The 24,738-nt window shown below is 26.5% G+C and overlaps 1 protein-coding gene across 1 annotated transcript in view; it reads right to left on the reverse strand.

Moving 5' to 3' along the window:
* LOC141297524 (dedicator of cytokinesis protein 1-like) overlaps positions 1-24,738 on the reverse strand; it is a 156,818-nt gene that overhangs the window by 29,120 nt on the left and 102,960 nt on the right. Inside the window, exons 19-23 of the mRNA XM_073827947.1 lie at positions 17,398-17,495; positions 9,771-9,860; positions 7,453-7,553; positions 7,237-7,365; positions 2,280-2,388 (exon numbers count right to left, since the gene is read on the reverse strand). Of these exons, the coding sequence (XP_073684048.1) occupies positions 2,280-2,388; positions 7,237-7,365; positions 7,453-7,553; positions 9,771-9,860; positions 17,398-17,495 (527 nt within the window). The remainder of the gene's footprint in view (positions 1-2,279; positions 2,389-7,236; positions 7,366-7,452; positions 7,554-9,770; positions 9,861-17,397; positions 17,496-24,738) is intronic.

The following is a 24,738-nucleotide window of genomic DNA, read 5'->3' on the forward strand; positions in this document are numbered from 1 at the left end:
CCTGCATCGCTCCAAGCCGACTCACAACCCGTCCACAGGGCCTGATGCTTTGAGTGAGCAAGTGTAAGTGTGTGTGTGTGTGTGTGTGTGTATTAGAACAGGGGTGGGTTAACTCAAAGAAGAAGTGACAGGAAAGGTCAGTGACCAAAAAAACTGCACACAAATGGAGGAGGAGGAGCGGAGAAACAGATGGAAGGAGAGGAGGACAGATAGAGTACCTTGAGGAGAAGCTAAAGAGGGCCAAGCCAAAGCCACAGTGGACAGAAGAGGAGATCAGGTGACGAGAGAGAGACACACAAACACACTCTTCAACACGTGAAAGACAGAAACATACATATTCATGTCTGACAGAAGAAACAGAGCGGCATTCTGGGAAGATGTCCTGAGATACAGAGCCTTCAGATACACATTTTGCTCATGCTGTTCTTCCCAAACCTGTATGACTTCCCTTCTAGCAAGGAACTGCTCTTTTCTATACAATGAAAGTGTACACTATTGTTCACAAGTTTGGAGCATCTCTTACGCTCATCAAAGCTGCACTTATTTTCTTCAAAAATTCTGAAATATTATTACAATTTAAAATAACCCTTTTTCAATTGAAAAGGTTTTAAAATGCTGTTTATTTTGTGATTCAAAGCTGAATTTTTTGCATCATTACTCTAGTCTTCAGTGTCACATGATCCTTCAGAAATCATGCTGATATGCTGATATTACTATAGTTTAAATTCTTTTACATATCAGTTTCTCTTCCCATACAAGTGGGCAGTTTTGATGCAACATATTTAACACAAATTATGCCAAATTTCAAAGGTTGTTTTAAGTAAATGAGATAAATCAGCTTGTTCAGGTTTTTGCCCTTTTTTCCATTTGAATTTTTATAGACTGGTTTAATGGTTAAATAGAAAAAAATATTAATAAAAAAATAAGAAAATAAGAAACACACACAATTTAACTTTTTTTCTCATTCAGTTTTATTTTTACCAAATTCTGTGTTTTTGAATAATCGTCTCAGTTGCATTTTAATGGTTCATTAAATTTTAATAATCAAAAGCATCTCTAATAATTGCTAATAAATTATTTATTTTTAAATGTTTAAAAATATTTAATAATAAATATTATTTATTCATTTATTATTCTTATTCACCCACCCCCTTTTTTTGTAAATAATATGTAAAAAAAAAAAAAAAAAATCATAATTTTAGTAGTAGTAATATATTTCTGTCACAATTTCTTCAAGTTAAACCGAACTTTTATTTTGACAGGTTGCTGTTAAATTTTAATACATTTTTAATTGATTTTATATAAAAATAATAATAATAATAATAATAATAATAATAATAAAAATGATCAAAATAAATATTCATTCATTCATTCCCATCCTCCCCCAAAAAATTGTATTTACAGTTGGTGGTAAATAAATTCTGGTAAATAATTTAAATACAATTTTATTTCAGTCACAATTTCTTCAAGTTAAACTGAACTTTTATTTTGATGTGTTGCTGTGAAAACCTTTAAGTTTCTGTGTGCGTATGATATTTATTTTCTCAAAATAAACAATAAAATGCTCATAAAGTGACATTTATAGAAGTTCATGTACTACTTGTCAAAAGTTTTTCAACAGTAAGAATAATAAGTCTCTTCTGCTCACAAAGCCTGCATTTATTTGATTTTTTTAGGAATCTTTGATAAATAGAAATGCTCATAAATGCTATTTTTCTGAACTTTGTATTCATTAAAGAAACCTGAAAAAAAATCAGCTCAGCTGTTTTCAACATAATAATAATAAATGTTTTCTGAGCGGCAAATCAGAATATTAGAATGATTTGTAAAGGATCGTGTGACTGGTGTAACGATACTAAAAAATCAGCTTTAATATCACAGGAATAAATTAGATTTTAAAATACATTCAAATAGAAAGTAGTTATTTTAAATAGTAAAAATATTTCGAATTTCTGTCTTTGCTATAGTTTGGATCAAATAAATGCAGGCTTGGTGACTGGAAAATACCTCTTTAAAAAAAAAAATAATAATAATTTTGAAAAATCAACTTTTGACTCTTAGTGTATATTGAAGCAAAGCATACGGCCCTACATATGGATATCATTTGTTGGCCTTCGTTGTATGTAAAAGAGAAGCGTAAACATTCTCAGAAATATCTCTTTTGTTTTGCATGTGTGAACAGATGTGTAATTGTTCAGATTTTTCTTAACTAAATGCTCCATTAACGCAGCGTTTAAACATCCAGCTCATCAGAAAGTCGGTTCCTAGAGCGTTCTCACCTTCACCCCGCCGGTCCCTTCAGCATTGCTGTTCATCATGGCGTTAAACGAGGCAAAGAGATTCCTCAGGGACTCCATGAAATCACTCTCGCCTTTGTTCTCGTAGAGCCTGAAGGAAAACACACAAACAGCAGATGATCAGGGGCTCGAGCAGCGAGAATCATTTCATCCAAATCATCAGAGAGACAGCAGACCGCTCTACATGTGTTTGGAATGCAAATCCATGACATCAAACTAGCCCGAGCCATATGAATACACATCAAAAACAATGTGTCAAACTCCACACACGCGCACACACTCCCACCTGTTCACTGGCACTTCTAAACTAGCTCCTGATTACAGGCTGATCAGATTGATGAATTGCTCCGTAATCTATTTTGAAGGGCAGAGAGCCGACGGGCCGTCGCGGCGTCGCTCCAAAGAGCCAGACAAACACCAGGAGGATTCCCATGCTCTCGCTTTCATTAAACGCTCACCAATGGCCTTTGCTGATGCGATTAGCGCCACCTGATTTTCTGTGCTCTGGTTACGGTGAGGGTCAGACATTCTCAACCTCATCCAAAGCGTTTACATTAGACCGGCCCTCCAACACACACAGAGTTAGCTAATGGCCTGCCAAATAGACCAAAATATTCTTCATGCTCTAGTTGACCATTAATTAGTTTCAAGTGCTTTATACCCATTAACTCCTACCATACAGGGGGCATAAGATAGAACTAAATTACTTTTAATCAAAGTTTAAAAACAGTCAGGGTTAAATGTGGTGATATATAACTTACAAATCAAGTGAAAAATAAAAAATATTATATTTTGCAAAAAACAATCAATTAATCAATTAAGGGGAGACAATGCAGGCAAAAACAGTTTTTTCATGCACCTGTCAAGTTTGAGTTTTTGGGCTTTTTGGTGTTTCATAAAGTGTTTTTTTTTTCAGATTAGTGGAAAGAAAACACCCAAAAGACACTGTTAAGTGTTTATTTTATAGCACTTTATCTATTTGTGTCAATACATTTCAATTACAATCCAGTTTTAAAGGCTGTTTCCTCAAAATGAGTTTTTTCTCCTACACTGAGCCATAAATCTCCACTTCAGTAGCACTTACACACATCAAAATTTAAATTTTTATTCCTGTCTATATTCTGAAAGGGATTTGTTTATATATAATTTGCTTGATTTTGTACATGACTTGATTTATTCCCCCAAAACTGGTCAAAAAATACATTTTCTGTCTGTTCTAAGTTTTTTTTTTCTGAATTATGGGAGACAAAATGAGATACCCAAAATCCCCTCTGTAAAAACATTTAACTCTAATGTGTCAAAAAATGAAACAAGTATTTTGAAACTGACTTTATTCAGTGTTTAAATTTGTGTACTAGAAATGTATGCAAATTAGTGCATATTTCATTAAATAATGCCTCATTTTCATATTTAAACCTAACATTTTAGAAAACTTGTCATACCAAAAATGCTTGCAATTATCGACGTAATCAATTAACTGGGTAAGTAAGGTGATAACTATTAGTTAATTTTTGTACCCTATTCACCTGCAGGGTCTGGCCTTAATTAAGAGGTCATATTTAGCCCCAAAAATCAAATAGAAAAAATATGATTATTATTTTGTAAAAAAAAAAAAAAAAAACGCTAGAAATAAAATAAACAAAAATAAACACTGTCAAGAAATGCTGTGGTCATATTTTACACTAAAATCTAACGAAAAATAAGAAATCATATTTTGCATGAATAAAAATAAACAAACTTTTAAGAAAAATAGAAATATAAATTAGAAACATTGGACATATTTTACCTCATGCTCTAGTTGATCATTAATTATTTTGAAGTGCTTTATACCCATTAAATACTACCATACAGGGGACATAAGATAGAACTAAAATACTCAGGTCATATTTAGCCCCAAAAACCTGACAAGAAATGCTGAGGTCATATTTAACAATAAAAAAATGAAAAATAAGAAATCATAAATAAATACATAAAAATAAACAAACTTTCCAGAAATGCTGAGGTCATATTTAATAAATATTTAATAAATAATACTTTGCAAAATTCAATCAATATGCATTTATTTATTTACCCCCCCTCCCCAATATTTATTTGATATTGTAAATATTCTGTAAAAAACAATGTTTTAATAATTTTAGTAGCAGTAGTACAGTTACATTAAGTAATATAGTTGTCACAATTTCTTCAAGTTAAACCAAACTTTTATTTTGACATGTTTCTGTTAAATAATCAGAAGCATCTCTGATTAACAGATTTAATTTTTACTAAATTTGTAAAAAAAATAAATAAATTATAATAATAATAATTATTATTATTATTATTTAGTTATTCATTTAAAATATATGTAAATAAAGTTATTTTAATAAGCAAAAATGACTCAAGATAATCTGATCAGAGAGTACAAGATTGAAGCAAGTCCTCCAGTCTATTTTTTCGTCATCTCTCTTTACTTTCAACCCGTGATCATTCAAAAGGTCACTGTACACTGAGTCTGATTTTCGTATGCGTTTTTTTTTTTTTTTTTTTTCTCATATTCGCCATCCTTATCAAAATGCTTGTTTTGGATGTGAAAATGCAGAAAATCAAACTGGATCCGATTATAATATATATAATAACATTTGTTTTCTTTTTTTTTTTGCTGAAGAGTTGACACCTAAATTCATACAGTAATGAATTTACTTTTCTCTAAGCCTTTTGGTGTGAAAAGGGTTTTACATTTGCCAAAAATAGAACTTCTTATATTAAAAACAAGCAAGCCCTGCCCAGATTTAACGCAAAAGTAACGTAACGCATTACTTTCCATAAAAAGTAATTAGTTACTTTTTAGAGAGTAACTTAATATTGTAATGCATTACTTTTAAAAGAAACCTTCCCCAACACTGCATTTGAATAAGGATAACACGATAGAAAGATGTTGAGCAGGGCTTCAGTAAACATTGAAATGAATGAACATTTGATGAAACTTGTATCGAGGCAGTTTCCTTGTGTGACATCAATAGCTATTCGATCATATAATAATTGTTATTTTTGGCCACATTTCTCATCATCTCCACTGCCGTCTGGCTGATCTTTAACTCGGAGACGTGTGTGTTCGTGCTGGGCATGAGTTGGTGAACAGCGGCAGGAGGTCGAGTCTGTGAGCGAGCAGCGAAGTCAATCAGATCAGACTCTGCTCATTAGTGTCTCTCAGTGTCAGGCGCTCTGAGCGTTCAGGTAGTTAAAGGACGGAGATGGTCTGCCCAGACGGGCCTTAGAGACACCATCATATACTTCACCCGCAGACAACAAGCTAATCACCAGCGCTGAACTTAATTTAGGCTGAGTCATTACTCAACATGTCCTCCGTCTCCCTAAATCAGCGCCGCTGCCCATTCCACTTCCTGTCTGCCTCAAACACATCCTCCATCCGTCACCAAACAAGGGCACTTGGGTTTGATAAAGGTGTGGCAATCCAGATCTGCACTTTACATCAAGCTGTCACATCTCTTAGACTTAACTGCAGCTTATTGGATAGGAAACCCATTTCATGAGAGAGAAAAAGAAATACGTTTTTGGCGTATATGTTGGATACACCAACCTTTATTCTCTGTTATTATCAGTTTGTTATCAATTGTTCAATTGTTAAAAAATATTAAGAAAAAGAAAGAAAGAAAGAAAGAAAGAAAGAAAACTAAAATAAAAGAAAGAATACTAAATAAAATTACGAAATAATACAATTATTAATATACTATAATAACTAAATTAGTACAAATACCAATAATAAATAACTAAATCACTAATTAATAAACAATAACTAAATCACTAATTATATATATATATATATAAATACCAAATTATGCATAATTATAAATAATTTTTAAATAAAAACAAAAAAATATCTGAAAATAACGACAACAATAAAAATTACTAATTAATAAACAATAACTAAATCACTAATTATAAATAACTACTAAAAAATAAAAAAATATATTTCACTGTAAAATTAAAAACATCAAGAATTTTAAAATAATAAATAAAAAATAACTAAATTACTAATTAACAAACAATAACTAAATCACTAATTATAAATACATACCAAATTAACAATTATAAATAACTACCAAAAATAAAAATAACAATAAATTAAATAATATTAAATTAAAATAAATCAAACTAAAACGATAAATAAAAAATGTAATTTTGCACTGTAAAATAAAAATTCCAAGTATTTAAAAATGATAATAATAATAATAATAATAATAATAATAAACAACTAAAAATTATTACCAAATTACTTATTACACAAACAGTAATTTCTAATTTAGCATAAAAAATAAAAGTAATTGTTATTGTAATATTTCACAGTAAAAAATTAAAACAACAACAATAATAATTTTAACAGTAATATTCATTATCATGTTAAATACCAAACTACAAATTACTAAAAATAAAAAACTAATAAATACAATGATTGTAATATTTTACTCTAAAATAAAAAAACAAGTATTTTAAAATAAAAATACTTATAATAACAACTCAAATTGATTACTAAATTAATTACAAAACAAACTGTAACTACTAATTAAGTACTAAAAATAGAAAAAAGAAGAAATTATTATTGTAATATTTCATATTTTTGGTCTTATTATTTAAAAATTGCCATATGATATTTATATTATATAATATTATTTAATAATTGCCATATTAGCTAGTTAGTTAGTTGTTTGTTTTGGGTAGCACCAATATAAAACATTTTTCTTATTACATTTTAATGGCCATCAACCGATAATTGTGTTTCAAGCCATAGTGTCTACTGCCAAATCAAGCCAACCTTACCTTCATTCCCTGGTTCAGACTACAAGTACAACTCCATGGATTTAGATTTGATATGCTTAAAGCTCAGATGTGACATGAATAAAACAAAACATATATGAGATCTGAGTGTGAAGTAAGAACGTACTGGTTGAAGAGGACACGGGATCTCACGATGAACTTGAAGATGTACTCCAAAGCCTTCAGAGCTTTCAGCAGCTGCTCCGTCAGCTTCTCTGCATTATCCACATAGTTCTTCAGAACTCTCATCAGCTTTCTGAAAAAGATCAGCACATGCGGTGTTAGAAACATATATTAAAAAAAAGCCCATACTTACACAGAGAAGGCAGAATTTGACACTCACGTGTAGGCGAGGGTGGCACTGAAGTGCTTGCGAATATAAGTCTCCAGAACCGGATTGAAATGATGGAACTTTCTATCAGCGATCAGTCCAATTATGAAGACCTTTTAGAACCAGAAGACACATTTATTAAAAAAAAAATAATATTAATAATAAAATTAACACATGGGAAAAAAAAATGTCTTATTTATTCAATTATTTTTAGGAAAATATTTTATTTTCGTCATTATTAATCACTAAAAATTATATTTAGTGAAGTACTCAAAACATGTTATCACTATAATATAGCCAACACACAATAGACTAAACTGTTTATCCTGTTATTTAAAAACTGATTAAAAAAAACTGATTAAAACATTATTTTTAAATAAAAAATAAATAAAAAATGGATGAATAATCCATAATTCAGTCCCTCCAGTTTTTCGCGATTCTGCGATCGCTGAATTTAATGCAAAATCAACAAAATGTCGCATTTTTTTGCGATCCTGCATAATTTGTCATTTAACCGCAAAATAATCGCAAAAAATGGTTATTCAAATATTTCAATAATAAAAAGATTTTAATATATATATATATATATATATATATATAAAGTAGAGGGCTTCTGTTGTTGCAAATGGAACGCCATAAAAGTTTTGAATTTGTTAAATAGTATAAGAAAAGTCTTAATTATAATTTTAAAAGTCAGCTAGGGACGGAAAGACGAATCTAAAGGCAATGATGTCATTGAATAAATATGAGCCCTGCACATTTCAAAGTCAAAACGCAGCACTGATGTCTTTAAATGAATGTATCTGAGTAGAACCGACTGTCCTCAGAAACGTGTCGTTGGCATTTTCATTTCATGCTGATAAAACAGCGTTAAAGCTGATTTGTATACAGCCGTTACTAGGGAAACGATAATATTTCAGCGCTCCTAAAGCGCCCCCTTGTGACAGAATTTTAATTTTAATTTTTTAGAATTTTTTCCAATACATTTTTCAGCTGTTTATTTTTATGCAGCAAACACATAGGGTTTTTAATGTGCCTTCTAAAAAATCTAAACAATTAAGACAGTAATATTTATGTTTTAAATAAATATGATAAATTATATACTTTATTTATCCCTTTTAATGGTATAAAGGCTGAAATGCCATTGTGTAAGATATTGTTTTTGTGTGAATCTGTATCTGAATTATAAATCATGTCATTTTATGACCTAAAATTCTACCTTACATTGTCCAACCCCACTCATTCTGTTCATTTTACTTGTGCAGCTCTTAAAAAGGATCATACATTGCTTTAAATTGATATTTAAAAATTCTGCAGATACACTAAAGAGTGAAATAAAATTTCTTCCTTGATATTTGTTTATATTTGTGTATTGAAAACATATTTGATTGACATTTAGACTCCTGTTTGAATTTCTATATTTAAAAAAAAAATTAAAAAGCTTTTTTATTTGGGCTAGTTCAATTAATTTTTGGGCTACCAAAATGTAAAGAGTACCTGAGATGCGACTGAAATGAAGTAGGCTATGTACAGTATAAATTTCTACACCTGCTGTTAATGTTTACTAAGGTCACATAAGAATATTGCCCATAGGTTATTTTAAAAGTTCAAATGTATCAGAATAAACAAATTTTATGTTTGATTTGTGTTATGTATGATAATTGAGCCTCTAACATAATACCTAATATGGTAAATGTGATGTCCTAATTATTAATAAATAAATTAAATAATTAAATAAATCGCAAAATAAATCGCAAATTTCTAGGACTTGCCACCACAAAATTTATAATTTTCATCGCAAAAATCACAAAAAAAAATCGTGAAATCCTGGAGGGACTGATAATTGGATTTAATTCATGTTTAGTAAAAGTCCTGATAAAATTTTGCCACTTATAAAATATGTAAAAAAAAAAATATATATATATATATATATATATATATATATATATATATATATATATATATTAAGAATGTGTAACATGTAAATATATTTTTGACAACATATATTAAATACATATTAAACATATATAAATAAAACAAACAAATCAACAAATAAATAAAACTAAAAACTTTTTTTTTACAAAAAAATTAAAGAAATAATAACAAAACAAATAATAACTGACAAATAAATCAAACCAATTAAACAAATGAACAAAAAAAAAAATAATACAAATGAAACAAAACAAAAACGTATAATACATAATATTTCAATAATGAATATTACATTTGATTTGCGTGTGTGTATGTGTTTGTATTTTATTTTTTTTAATTAATACATTTTTTTTTTTTATTGTGCAGATATATTAAACCACAGGCCATCAGATTCTTACCAGAGCATCAAACACGAGAGTATCAAAGGTTTCACTGTCTGAATTCTCCATCATAATGTTGAAGAGGGCGTCCAAAGTGTCCTGCAGAAACTAAACACACACATATACACACAGATTGGTCAGTGTAATGGGGTGATTTTAAAAGCTGTGAATCATTGAAAAAAGCGTAAATGTGCAAACAGATATGCGGTCAGCCTCAGACTGTCAATCTGCAGCACATGCTGTCCGCTTTAATGTCTGCTGTCATTCAGTCGATGCTCAATGACAAACCAGCAAGGACATCACAACAAGGAGAGAATTACAGCTCCAGCCGAGCTACATATAATGCCTATATGAGCTACAAGTCAGACAGAAGAAGAGCACTTTCATTCACTCCACTCGCTTTCATTTCACTGAATGCATCGTCCTTTTATCTACAGTATGAAATATCTATATTAGCTCTTAATGTCATGGAGCACTGAAAAACGTAATGTTCTTAGGAATAGTAATGTTATAGTAGGGGTGGTACACCGGTGTCATAGTCAGCACCGGTGTGACACTGCGCCACGACATGGATTTTCTAATACCGTCAATACCGTAATATATCAATTATGTGCCTCGAACGGCTGCATTTACATCAATAATAGCTAATTCTAAATGATAAGGCATTAAATTTTCTTCAAACGTTCAGTTGTGGTCTGAATACCTGTCCTTATACTATATATCTTGTAACTAAAAAAGTAAAACATATTCGTATCAGCTTTGCAGGTGGTAGGTAAAAGGGGAGTGGCCATTAAACGACTGGTGAAACATCGTGAAGAACGGTCTGTAGCCTATACCAGGGGCGGAGTGGCAATCGGGACTTTTCCCGCATTAAATAAATAAATAATACAACAAAAACAAATGAGTGAATAAATAAATGCATAAATGTATAATAAATAAACAAGATGAAAATAAATAACTACTAAAAACAAATAAAAACACTTAAATAAAATAAACCAAGTAAATAAATATACAAATAAACAATGAAACAAATGAAAAACTAATAAAATACAACAAAAAATAAATCAGCGAATAAATAAATAAACGTATAATCAATAAATAAACCAAATGAAAATAAATGAAACAAACAAATAAAAACATGGAAAAAATTACTACAATACAACAAATAAATGAGCAAATAAATAAATGTATAATAAATAAACCAGATGAAAATAAATACCACAAACAAATAAAAACACTTAAATAAAAAACAAGTAAATAAATATACAAACAAAAACAATTAAACTAAACAAAAAAAGAAAAACTAATAAATACAACAAAAAAACAAATGAGCAAATAAATAAATAAACATGTAAAAAAAAAAATAAACCAAGGGAAAATAAATAATGAAACAAACAAATAAAAACATGGGAAAAAATAATTACAATAAAACAAATAAATGTATAAATAAACAAATAAAAACTTCAAACAAACAAACAAAAACAAAATAAATGACAAATAAAATGAAACAAATAAATATAACAAACAATACAAATGACACAAATAAATGAATGAATAGAAATGAAACAAAGGAATATTATAATGTTAATAAATAATGAAGCAACCACAAATAAAAATGGAAAAATAAATAAAAAAACAAATATATAAAACAAACAAATCAAACAATTAAATAAACTTGCGATCAAAAAATAAACCAATTAAACAAACAAAAATGAAAATTAAACAAACGTAGAATAATCAAAACAAATCAAAAATATGGAATAAATAGTTCATTTTACTTATACTGATAAATAAAGACGAATTAAAATAAATAATGAAACAAGCATCAAAAACATATGCTACAAATAAATTAAAAATAAATAAATAAACAATCAAACAATAAACAAAAACATAAATAAAACCTAATTGTACCTATACTGTAAAAACTTTTTTCTCTGAGAACAGATATAACAAATGTATATTATACAGCATTAAGAAAACAAATGCATGACTCATGTTTCAAGAAAGTGTTGCCAAGCATCTTTTTTTTAAGCACAATGTACTATAAAAAAAAAAACTCCCACAGACACTTGGAGGTTTATAAATAAGATTGTTCACACATTTGCTCCATTTCTGCACTTACAAATGCAGTGTGAAAACTCATTTAAGAGCTGAAATGCTCCACCTGAGGACAAGCGCGAGTTTGTGTTCAACTCATCTGCTGTATGGCCTTTGGTTACAGGCACCGCGAGGAGAGGAAGAATGTGCCCTTGAGGGGAAATAAATAAACGCTGGCGCTAACGGCACTCAAGCGGCCGCGTATATTCAGGACAGAACGAGTCGCAACAGATACCAAAGTCTAAGTCTATAACGGCCATCAATCTGTCATCGGTCTGAGATGAGATCCAGCGTGTTAAAGATGCCACCGTTTATGTAGGGCACACACATAACTCAGAAAGCAATCAAAAAAAATACATAAAAAATGGCGATGGAGGAAGAGAGAGTATTATTCTAATGAAAAGATGGAAACAATTCTTTCTGAGAAGAGAAAATGGCAAGTTAATATTCACTACAATGTTGGTTTACCGAGCTGCAAGCAATGGAAATGTGAACTAATCGAGTATTTGAGTTGATAAGTTAAGATTGAGTTGAGCTGGCTCAACTGATTCAAACCAATAAATGATGAGTTTCTGACTCTTGATTTCTTTGAATCGTAAGAATCATTGGTTCACATGCGGTCTATTATTTCATATTCTTTCAAGGCTTTCCCTCTCACATTCAATTCAGGCAAATCGGCTAAAATAAAAGCGAATGACTTAGTGGTGAAAAGAAAGACAGGTTTATCGTTTGAATTGCATAGCAAATGCATTACAAATTATAGCAATAATATTATTTCCAATTAAAAAAATGAATACATAAATATTTTTAAAAGTAAAAATTGTATAACTTTAATTTTTTTATTTATCCAAATTTAAAAAATGCACAGTATACAAAAATTATTATTATTTTATTACACTTATTTATTTATTTATTTAGTTAGTTAGTTAGTTAGTTAGTTAGTTAGTTAGTTATCCAAATTAAAACTGCAGCACACAGATATTTAATTAATTACTTATCTGAATTTGAAAAACGCACAGCATAGACATATATTTTTTGTTTATTTTATCTTAAATAAAATATGCACAGTATATATTTTTTATTTATTGATACAGACATTTTATTTATTTATTTGAATTAAAAAATGTACAGTATACAGAAATTATATTTATTTTATTTATCTGAATTAAAAATTGCCAAATATACAGACATTTCATTTATTTATTTATTTGAAAAAATGCACAGTATAGAGACATTTATTTTTTTTCATCTGAGTTTAAAAAAAATGCACAATATACAGCTTATTTATTATTATTATTATTATTTATAGTTTATATATTTTTATTATTTATCTATCTATCTATCTATCTATCTATCTATCTATCTATCTATCTAAATTTAAAAATGCACCATACAGACATTTTTATTTATTCATCCAAATAAAATAAAATATCACAGTATACATATATTTATTTGAATTAAAAATTTGCAGTATACAGATATTTTATTTATATTTAATTAGTTGAATTATTATTTTATTTATTTGTTTGTTTATCCAAATTAAAAATGCACATTATACACTTTATTTACTTATCCAAATTAAAAATGCATATATAGACATAATATTTATTTATTTACCAAATTAACATGCACATCATAGACAATTTTTTTATTATTTATCCTAATTTAAAAATGCACAGCATACAGATTATTAACTTTTTTATTTTCCGAATTAAAAAATGCACAATATTACTTATTTATTCATTCATTAATTCAATGTATTCTAATTATGTATGTATTTTATGTGTCTCATTTATTTTATATATTATTTTTATACTATTTTATTAAATAATGTCGCCCCAATGTCATGTCAAATTCCTCCTCAGATATTCTGGTTGAAGTTTTCATCCTTCAAATGCCAGATAATAAATAAAGCGGGCATGAAAGCTTCTTTTAAATGTTGGGCTGCCCTTGAATCATTGGCGCAGATGTTTTCTCCAGCGCGTTTATAGTGAAGCGAGTGATCCGTGCCATAGGGCGGATTCCAGAAGAAACCCTATGAGGAACACAAAAGCCATCCTGCAGCATTATTACGTCGCCCTCGCAGCTTTAACGCGGCATGTCTGCGCCGTCCGCAGAAATCCAATTCCAAACTTGGCAGTGGTAGGACGGTGTTTTAGTACACAGCGTGAGGAAAGTACATAATCATGTTGAGTGGGACGCCTGCAGGAAACATTAAGGGAAGTCTGTGTCTGTCGCTCTGGGTGGTGAGCTCTGAATTATTCACTCCGTGTCTAGCCAATAAACTTACTGCCGTGTGTGTGTGTGTGTGTGTGTGTGTGTGTGTGTGTGTGTGTGTGACAGAGAGAGAGAGAGAGACGTATGTACTGTAATTGTAGGTCGTCCTGTGAGTGTGTGTTCTGCATATTAACAGTTGTGTGAATTAACAACTTCCTGCAGGCCACCCAAAGACACCTTTTATGTTTAAACACAGCTCAGATTTGATTTGTATGTAGCTGAAGAAATTTCGCAATATATCTGTGGTTGGCCTCTCAAATTAAAACCATTTCTAAAACTGTAAACATTATGGTTCCAACGTAGTTTGAATTGTATGAACAACCAGTAACTAGGTTGATTGAAACCAGGGCTCCTCCGATGATTTCTTTTAAATATTTTTGAATGTATTTAAAATTTAATTTTTATTTTATATTTTATATAAATAAAAATGAAATCATTTATATAAAATATAATAACATTTTAATATTTTTTTCTTATCTTTTATATTTACTATACAAATTGACTTTATTTTATATTCCATTTAGATATTTTTTTTACATTATTAAATATTTTAAATTTTAGTAATTCTACATTTTATTTAATAAATAATTATGCTCGTTTATTTTAAATAAAATCATTTTGTACATTTTATTACACATTTTATACAGTGTCTATTTTTTTATTATAAATTAAATTAGAATTGCACAAAAATAAATTAATAATTAGAAAATGTATTTTAAATAAAATAATAATTTTGTACATTATTTTATTACACATTTTATACAGTGTGCATATTTAGATACATAGATTTTAAATTAAATTATGTTTTTTTAATTACAAATAAAACAGAATAAAATTGAATTACACATATTCATAATTGGAATATTTTTAAATACATTTTTTATTTTATTTGTCATTTTTTATATTTTACATAAATTGACATTTTATAATCTACTTTATTATTTTTTATTTTACATTTCATTTAAAATTTTATTAATTCTATGTTTTATTTTAAATAAATTAATCATTTGGTACATTATTTTATTATACATTTTATACAGTGTGTACATAGACATATTTTTAAAATTATAAATAAAAATAAATAAATAAAACTGAATTAGAATAGAATTACACAAAAAATATAGTAAAAATAGAAGATTTAATTTTACATTTTATTTCATTTTTTATATTTTATTTAAAAGTTAACTACTCTATTTTACATTCCATTTTATTTTACATTTTATTAATTCTATATTTTATTTTAAATAAATGAAAAATTAAATTAAAATAATAGATTTTAGATTTCAGACAGATTTTTTTAAATAATTAAATTCAAAATTTTAATTATAAATAAAACAGTTAAAATATAAATTACAGAAAAATATATTAATAATTAAAAAATATTTTTACTTTTGATATTTCTTTTTTTATTGTATAATATAAAATTAGCAAGTTTATTTAAAAATAAAATTAGTAAATTAATTTCAAAAGTCTACCCAGTTTAACCAGGTCAACTTAAAAAGGCATCAGCAAGACTTTTGCTACATGCATTAAGAAGTAAAACGGTTCTGGTTGGCGGTTTCATATTGATGTGGCAGAGACATGGCAGAAAGGCTGCAGAATGTGTTAAGAGAGAGGGTGAGAGGACATTTACAGCACACAGCGTCTCTGCCTCCATCTTTCTCTCTCTCAGCGCTGACAGCTCCAGTGTGTTTGCTTTCAAACACGGCCAGAGAAATCACTCCATGAGACACACCGCCTTCAGGAGCAAACTGGCATTCAAACACATGATCCGTGAGGGAAAAGTCACAAAATCAACAAAGCCTGGCCTTATCTCAGTGGGGCTTTAAAAAAAAAACTATTTTATTTCCACATTTTAAATTTATTTCCAAATTTTAGTATATTTTATTTTATTTCTATACATTTTATTTCCGTATTATTTACATTCTTTACTTTATATTTTATTTTAATTTCTTATTTTTGTTATTTATGTCTACATTTTATTTCCATATTATTTAAATTCCTTTTTTGTATTATTATTTTATTTCTACATTTTACATTTTATTTCCACAGTTTTTTCTTTTGAATTTCAGGCATTTAAAAAAAAAAAAAACAATTTTATTTCCATGTTTTATATTTTATTTTATTTCTATATTTTATATTTTGTTTCCAAATTTCAGTATATTTTATTTCTATACATTTTATTTCAGTATTATTTTAATTCCTTATTTTATATTTATTTTAATTTCTTATTTTTGTTATGTATTTCTATATTTTTTTTATTTCCATATTTTATTTCTATACATTTTATTTCCATATTTAAATTCCTTTTTTGTATTTTTTTTAATTTTATTTTGCTTACATTTCCAGTTTATTAATTATTTTATTTCCACATTTTATATTTTCTATATTTTATTATTTCTATACATTTTATTTCCGTATTTAAATTCCTTATTTTATATTTTATTTTAATTTCTTATTTTTGTTATTTATTTCTATTTTATTTTATCTCCATATTATTTAAATTCCTTTTTTGTATTTTATTTTATTTCCCCATTTAATATTTTATAATTTATTTCCATATTTTATATTTTATTTTATTTCCACATTTTATGTTATTTCCAAATTTCATATTTTATTTCTATACATTTTATTTCTATATTATTTAAATTCCTTATTTTAAATTTTATTTAAATTCCTTATTTTATCTTTTAATTAATTTTACATCATTTAATTTTTATTATTTTTATTTTATATTGATATTATTTCATATTTTATTTAAATTTCTTATTTTTGTTATTTATTTCTATATTTTATTTTATTTCCATATCTTTTTTTTGGTTTTTCCATATTATCTTAATTCCTTATTTTATATTTTATTTTTAATTAATTTTATTTTATTTCATTATGCCTGGAGAACATCCATTTAAACATTTCCTGAGTGTTTAAATTGAGAAGCTTATTTTAAGTTAGACATCCCAAAACTTATTTTGAGCTTTTCTATAACTTCACAGCCCCAACCACACACCATACACAAAACACTTACAGAAATGCAATTTCTAAAAATATCTCAGCATGTTTTTCCAGTTGCCTCCCCCCAAAAAACTAATGAGCAAAAAGCTTTTGAAGTGCATCAGACATTTCATTCATAATTTCATGTCATAAATCTAAGCTCAACTCTCCACACCAACTTCAAACGTTTACATTAGCATCACGAACGTCTGCACAAATCCAAACCAACTTCTGAATGAAAGCAGAGAGTTTGTGTTTCCGTCAGACGATTCAAACATACCTTGACCACCTCTCCTCCCTCCACTTTCATCAGGTGACGGAGGTTCTGCTGGAGCAAACTGGTGTTGGATCTCCACTTCAGCAACCCCAGGAGATCAACTACAGAAAAGCAGAGGAAAAACCACATTAGCACATTCACCTCTTCAACCTGGACATGAAACATTCATTACATACAGACATATGAATAACATGAGCTCTCGTCTGACCGCTCAAACCTCACGCCGTGAGAGGAATTGATTTTACTGTGGTTATGGTATAACAGAAGAAAAGGAAAATCTGGACACATACAAAGCTATTAGGCAGTTTATTATTCAGCGTTCATGTTTCATTGTAACAAATGCTCTTTAACCCTTAAATGCATACCCCTTTAGCAACCTGGGATGTCATTCACTACCCTCTCCCTTCTTCATCTTTTCAAGTTTGACATCAACTTTCTTACTATTCCTCAATATATTTAATTATAAGCAATATAACAAGAAAAAAGTAAATATAAAAGAATACCCATTGTCAGATTATTTTGTAAAAAGTGTATAGGGTCACTAGAGACCTGAGGTGTGTAATAGTGCAAGTATTTTTTGTGCGCAAAAAATATCTGATGACTAAATGCATGCAATCCACCTTTATTCCTCGAGGTGGCACTGTTTTATATTCAATAATGACGTGATGTTTCACTCATAACTATCAAAGGCATAAAACAACTGAATATCATCAGCAAAAATTGAACTGGTTTGAATGGCTTTACGGCAGAACAATTACTGTACGCAATAAAATATAAATGTCACTGTTATTTGACGGTGGATGTGGTGAATAAGCTGCCAGCGATCAAAATATTGAGTTTGAAATCAGTGAAAACGATAGCGTTGAGAATATGGTTGGTAAAATATGCTTCATTTTAATCTTCTGTAATTGTATCTTAAAATATCAAGGTTATGTATTCAATTTTGTGAATTTTGTGTTCCATTTTTTATATTTTATATAAAAGTTTATATTTCATATTTAATATTTCTTATATTTCATAGTGTGTTCTATATTTTTAACCTTTCATTTAAAAATTGATTAATTCTATATTTTATTTAAAAATACTTTTGTACATTATTTTATTACAAATTTTATACATTGTGTATATATTAGATGCATAGATTTTACTATGCATCTAACATAGATTTATTTAGAACTATAATTAAAATATATGTATTTTAGAATAACAATAACACAAAAATATATTCATACGACTTTTTAATTTTTATTTTACATTTTTTATATTTTACATAAAATTAACTTATTTTATAATCTTTATGTTTATTTTTTATTTAAAATTTTATTTAAAATTTTTATGATTCTAGATTTTATTATAATTCCCCAATCTATTCATTTTATGCAATATAACAAGAAAAAAATAAACAAATAACAAAACATTTTTTTTTTGTAAAATGTGTATAGGTGTGTAATAGTGTAAGTATATGTTTTGTTTCAAAAGGTAACAAAATATGCTTTATTTTATTCTTCTGCAATTGTTCTTAAAATATCAAGAGAGTTGTTTGTCATTGCAGAAGTTCGAGATACATCTGTGCTGGATATATATGCCTGGGTTGCTAGAACCAAATATGTAATAATGATTGGTAAAACATTCATGCATTTAAGGGTTAAATAATTGCTCATTTCTCGCCACTGTTATTGGATGAATCAATGTGTTACAGTGGGAAACTCTGGGAAACACTGGTGTGGCCCTTTAGTATTGGGACTTTTACAGTTCAGCAGGTTCCCTTGAGGACTCTCAGCGGCTCCCATAGTGATCGTCATGGCAACTGGAGCGAGTGACTTTTTAACCTCAAACGAGGCATTCCAGCAATCACTTGAAAACAAGCCACAGTGAAACAACAATCTGCTGAGGCACAGTTTTTCCAGGGTTTTGAAGGGCCGTCATAGAAAGAAACTGACAGAAACCTCAGTTTAAATAGACATCGTATTTCAAATTAAAACTAAATTAGAACTTGTTTATATTATAATGGGTATATAAATGTAAAAAAAAAAAAAAAAAAATCCACATTTTATATTTTAATTTTATTTTCATAAATGTTATTTCCATATTATTTTAATTTACTCATTTTATATCTTGTATAAATATTTAATTTTAATACTTTATTTTCTATTTATTTAATATATTTATATAAATGATATTTAAAATTTTTTGTAGTTAAAATTTTTAGATATTTTTGTTAGTTTTGATCCTTTTATTTATTTTTTTTACATTTTAATATTTTTATATATTTTTGTTGTATTTCCACACTTTATATCGTATTTTATTTCTGTAAATGTATTTCCTTTCCTTATTATTTTAATTCCTTATATTATATTTTAGATTTTAGATACATTTCATATTTTTGCTAATTCTTATTTGTTATTGTGGGTATATAATATATTATATAATATATACATATACACAATAACTTAAATCATAACATTATATATAATGCTAAGTATAAATATATAAATTAAATTTCTTAAATGTTTTCAAAAGTGTACCATTTTTATGAAATTATATGTTTAGTTTTTTTTTTTTCATTTTATTTTATTTCTACATTTTTTACATTCTACAAAAAAATATATATATATATATTATTTAAAAAAATACACACACACACACATATTATATATATATATATATATATATATATATATATATATATATATATATATATATATATATACATACATATATATATATATATACATACATATATATATATATATATACATACATATATATATATATATATATACATACATATATATATATATATACATACATATATATATATATACATACATACATATATATATATATATACATACATATATATATATATATACATACATATATATATATATATACATACATATATATATATATACATACATATATATATATATACATACATATATATATATATATATATATATATATATATATATATATATATATATATATATATATACATACATATATATATATATACATACATATATATATATATATATATATATATACATACATATATATATATATATATATACATACATATATATATATATATATATACATACATATATATATATATATATATACATACATATATATATATATATATATATATACATACATATATATATATATATATATATATATATACATACATATATATATATATATATATGTGTATATGTGTGTGTGTGTGTGTGTGTGTGTGTGTGTGTGTGTGTGTTTTTAAATATATATATATATACACACATATATATATATATATATATATATATATATATATATATATATATATATATATATATATATAATTTTATTTTATACTTTAAATTTCTAAAAAAAAAAATACATAAATTCAATTTTATAAAACGTCCTCATTGTATAATTTAACATTTTTCTGTATATAATAAATTTTATAAATGTTAATTTTCTTTATATTTTCCATATGTGTGTGTGTGTGTGTGTGAGACAGATCTGGATATACAGTATATAATTGTGCAGTGTATTATAATTGTTTATTATAAATGTATACATCTAATTTCTATTTTTTTCTAAAATGTACATATATTTATATTAAATGTAATGCATTATTAAATTTCTATATATTTTTTTAAACGTTATAAAATATATTCTAAAAGTTTACAAAAACTATTAGTCTCATTTTTCCTATAATATATATATTTTATTATTATTATTATTATTATTATTATTATTTAATAAAACAAATGTATATAAATGATAAAAAAAAACTGTAGATCATGTAAACAATTAATGGAATTACATAAGCATTAAGCATATCTCCACACAATTTATTATTATTATTATTAATTATTATTATTATTATTGCTTAAATTTAATCAGAGAAAACATTACTTTGAACTGACTACAGACAATTAATTTAATTGTATGTTTAAATATTAATTAAACAAAACCAGAATGCGACAACTGACCAATCAGAATCAAGTATTCCAGAGCACTGCATACTAAACGACTAAGACAGAGGATGTGAGCAGAAGCAGAGCGGAGGCTGTTTCATATGATCACATCACATCAGCAGGAAGTGTGGCTGTGTGGGAGAGATGATCCAGAGTTAAAGATCCTAACATTTACAACCCCAGCCTGTGGGTTTAATAAAAACAGCGTCAGACTGTCAGAGAAAGAGCTGTCAGGCCACGAGAGAGGAAAGCGGTGCTGTCATTCTTTATTAAAAACCACTCATCTCTCGATGCTATTGGACGAGAGACGCTTGCAAAAATAAAACATCTAAACAAAACCTGAGTCACAAACAGCACTCCTGCATGTCGCATTGATTTCAACCTGACACAGAAAGCAGAAATAGTCTGCGCAGCGGGGATCCACAACTCAATATGCTAATGCGCGTGCGATAAAGAGACTCTACTTTACTTCCGAGACAGAAAACACACTGGCATTGAACAATAATAATATATTTCATAAATGCATAGTTTAGATTTGAATATATAATTAAATATTGAACTATAATTGTAATGGTTAAATAGAAATACATTAATTAAATGTTTAAATTTTTTATGTATCAATTTTATAAAATACACTATCCTCATTGTATTATTTAATATTTATTAAGAATGTGTTTTTTTCTGTATAAAATAATAATAATAACAATAATAATAATAATAATAATAATAATATCAATAAATCCTGCTACAAGTTTTTGATTTTTTTGTATTTTTGATTTTTTTTTTTGTATTTTGTTTTTCATATTTTATTTTATTTCTACATTTTATATTTCCATAAGTTTTACTTCCATATTTGAATTCCTTTATTGTAATTATAGACGTTTTTCCTGAACACGGAAGTAAGTCCGACTCTTAACTGAAAGAATGCTTTGCATTTCCGGTCTGCATTGTTTCTAGTCAAATTAGGGTATATTCTGAGCTAATAAACTAATGTTAAACCTATTAAAATGTTTTTAAAAAGCACATGGCTCCATAGCGCCATCACTTGGCAATGTTGCAATGACCGTCATTTGTCAGCGCCTCACTTTAATGAGTGTGTAGACCATAGATATATATACATAGATGCCTCATTAGCGACTGTTTCTATGGGCCGTTATACGTAAGCCATCCGCCATTTCACTGCGGTCTACTTGACGTCATTCACCCATAGATCTCATAGTAATCACTGAAAATTCGAAAATCCACAGTCCTGCACAGCCGTTGGTCTGCGAACCTACAGTATGGTGAATGACGTCAAGTGGACCGTTCCAAAATGGCGGACGCATCTACGTGCTTGGAGCGGTCCAATGCGGTATCTATGTATATATATATCTATGGTGTAGACGACACGAAGCAGCGGACGTTAGCTACGTTAAAAACAGATGGACGCTATTTGAATGGGTTTCTATGGAAACCGGAACAGAAAAGCATTCAATCTGACGTTAGAATTCGTAATCGTTTACTCAGGAAAAAGGTCTATAATGTTAACTATAAATATATCAATTCAATTTCTCTATTTTTTTTTTCAAAAATGTATAAATTTTATAAAATATACCATTCTCATTGTATTATTTAATATTTATTAAGAATGTGTTTTTTCTGTATAAAAAATTATAATAATCAAATAATACTGCGAGTTATTTATTTTTTTTTTTCTATTTTAGTTTCATATTTTATTTTTTCTACTTTTATTCATAATTAAAGTAAAAGTTTTATTTCAATATTATTTTAATTCCTTATATTTTATTTTAATTCCTTTTATTTTATTTTTTAATTTTTATATATTATTTTTTTTAGATTTTTTAATATTTTATTTTATTTCTACGTTTTATAAGTTTTATTTTCATATTATTTTAATCCCTTATCATTATTTTAATTACTTTTTAATACTTTTTTATTTTAAGATTTTTGATGTATATTTTATTTTATTTGTACATTTTTTTCCATATTTTAATTCCTTATATTTTATTTTAATTCATTTTTATACTTTTTTAGATTTTTCATATTTTATTTTATTTCTACATTTTATATTTTATTTCCATATTATTTGAATTGCTTATATTTGATTTTAATTCTTTTTATTTTATTTCCTATACTTTATATTCTTTTATATATAATTTATATTCTTATAATTATGTTAAAATATATCAATTTAATTTTTCAATTTGTTTCTAAAAATGCATCAATTTTATATAATATACTATCCTCATTGTATTATTTAATATTTATTAAGAACGTGTTTTTTCTGTATAAAAAATTTATAATAATCAAATACTACGAGTTTTTTGTTTGTTTGTTTTTTTGTTTTTTTACATTTTAGTTTCATATTTCATTTTTCTACTTTTATTCATAAAGTAAAAGTTTTATTTCAATATTATTTTAATTCCTTATATTTTATTTTAATTCCTTTTATTTTATTTTTTAATTTTTATATATATATTTTAGATTTTTTCATATTTTATTTTATTTCTACGTTTTATAAGTTTTATTTTCATATTATTTTAATCCCTTATCATTATTTTAATTACTTTTTAATACTTTTTTATTTTAAGATTTTTGATGTATATTTTATTTTATTTGTACTTTTTTTGTTTTATTTCCATATTTTAATTCCTTATATTTTATTTTAATTAATTTTTATACTTTTTTAGATTTTTCATATTTTATTTTATTTCTACATTTTATATTTTATTTCCATATTATTTGAATTGCTTATATTTGATTTTAATTCTTTTTATTTTATTCCCTATACTTTATATTCTTTTATATATAATTTATATTCTTATAATTATAATGTTAAAATATATCAATTTAATTTTTCAATTTGTTTCTAAAAATGTATCAATTTTATATAATATACTATCCTCATTGTATTATTTAATATTTATTAAGAATGTGTATTTTTCTGTACATTATAATAATAAATAAATAAACAGTGCTTTAACTTATTTTATTTTTTTAATTCCATATTGATTTTTTTATATTTTTATTTTTCCCCCATATTTTATTTTATTTCTACATTTTAATTCCATAAATTTCATAAAAATAATAATTTTTATAGACGTTTAATTTAGATAAATTTTTATTGTGTGTGTGTGTGTGTGTGTGTGTCTGTGTGTGTGTGTGTGTGTGTGTGTGTGTGTGTGTGTGTGTGTGTGTGAACATCTGAATAATATTTATAAATGATACATTTTATTATATTTATAATAAGCATAAATATATAAATCAAATTCTTACATTTTTATTTAATAAAATTGATACATTTTAAGAAAATTTGCATATTGCATTGATTTCAATCTGACACAGAAAGCAAACGCGAGAATCCACG

This window comes from Garra rufa, chromosome 22 (genome assembly GCF_049309525.1).
Source record: "Garra rufa chromosome 22, GarRuf1.0, whole genome shotgun sequence".
In the NCBI taxonomy this organism is placed as follows: Eukaryota; Metazoa; Chordata; class Actinopteri; order Cypriniformes; family Cyprinidae; genus Garra; species Garra rufa.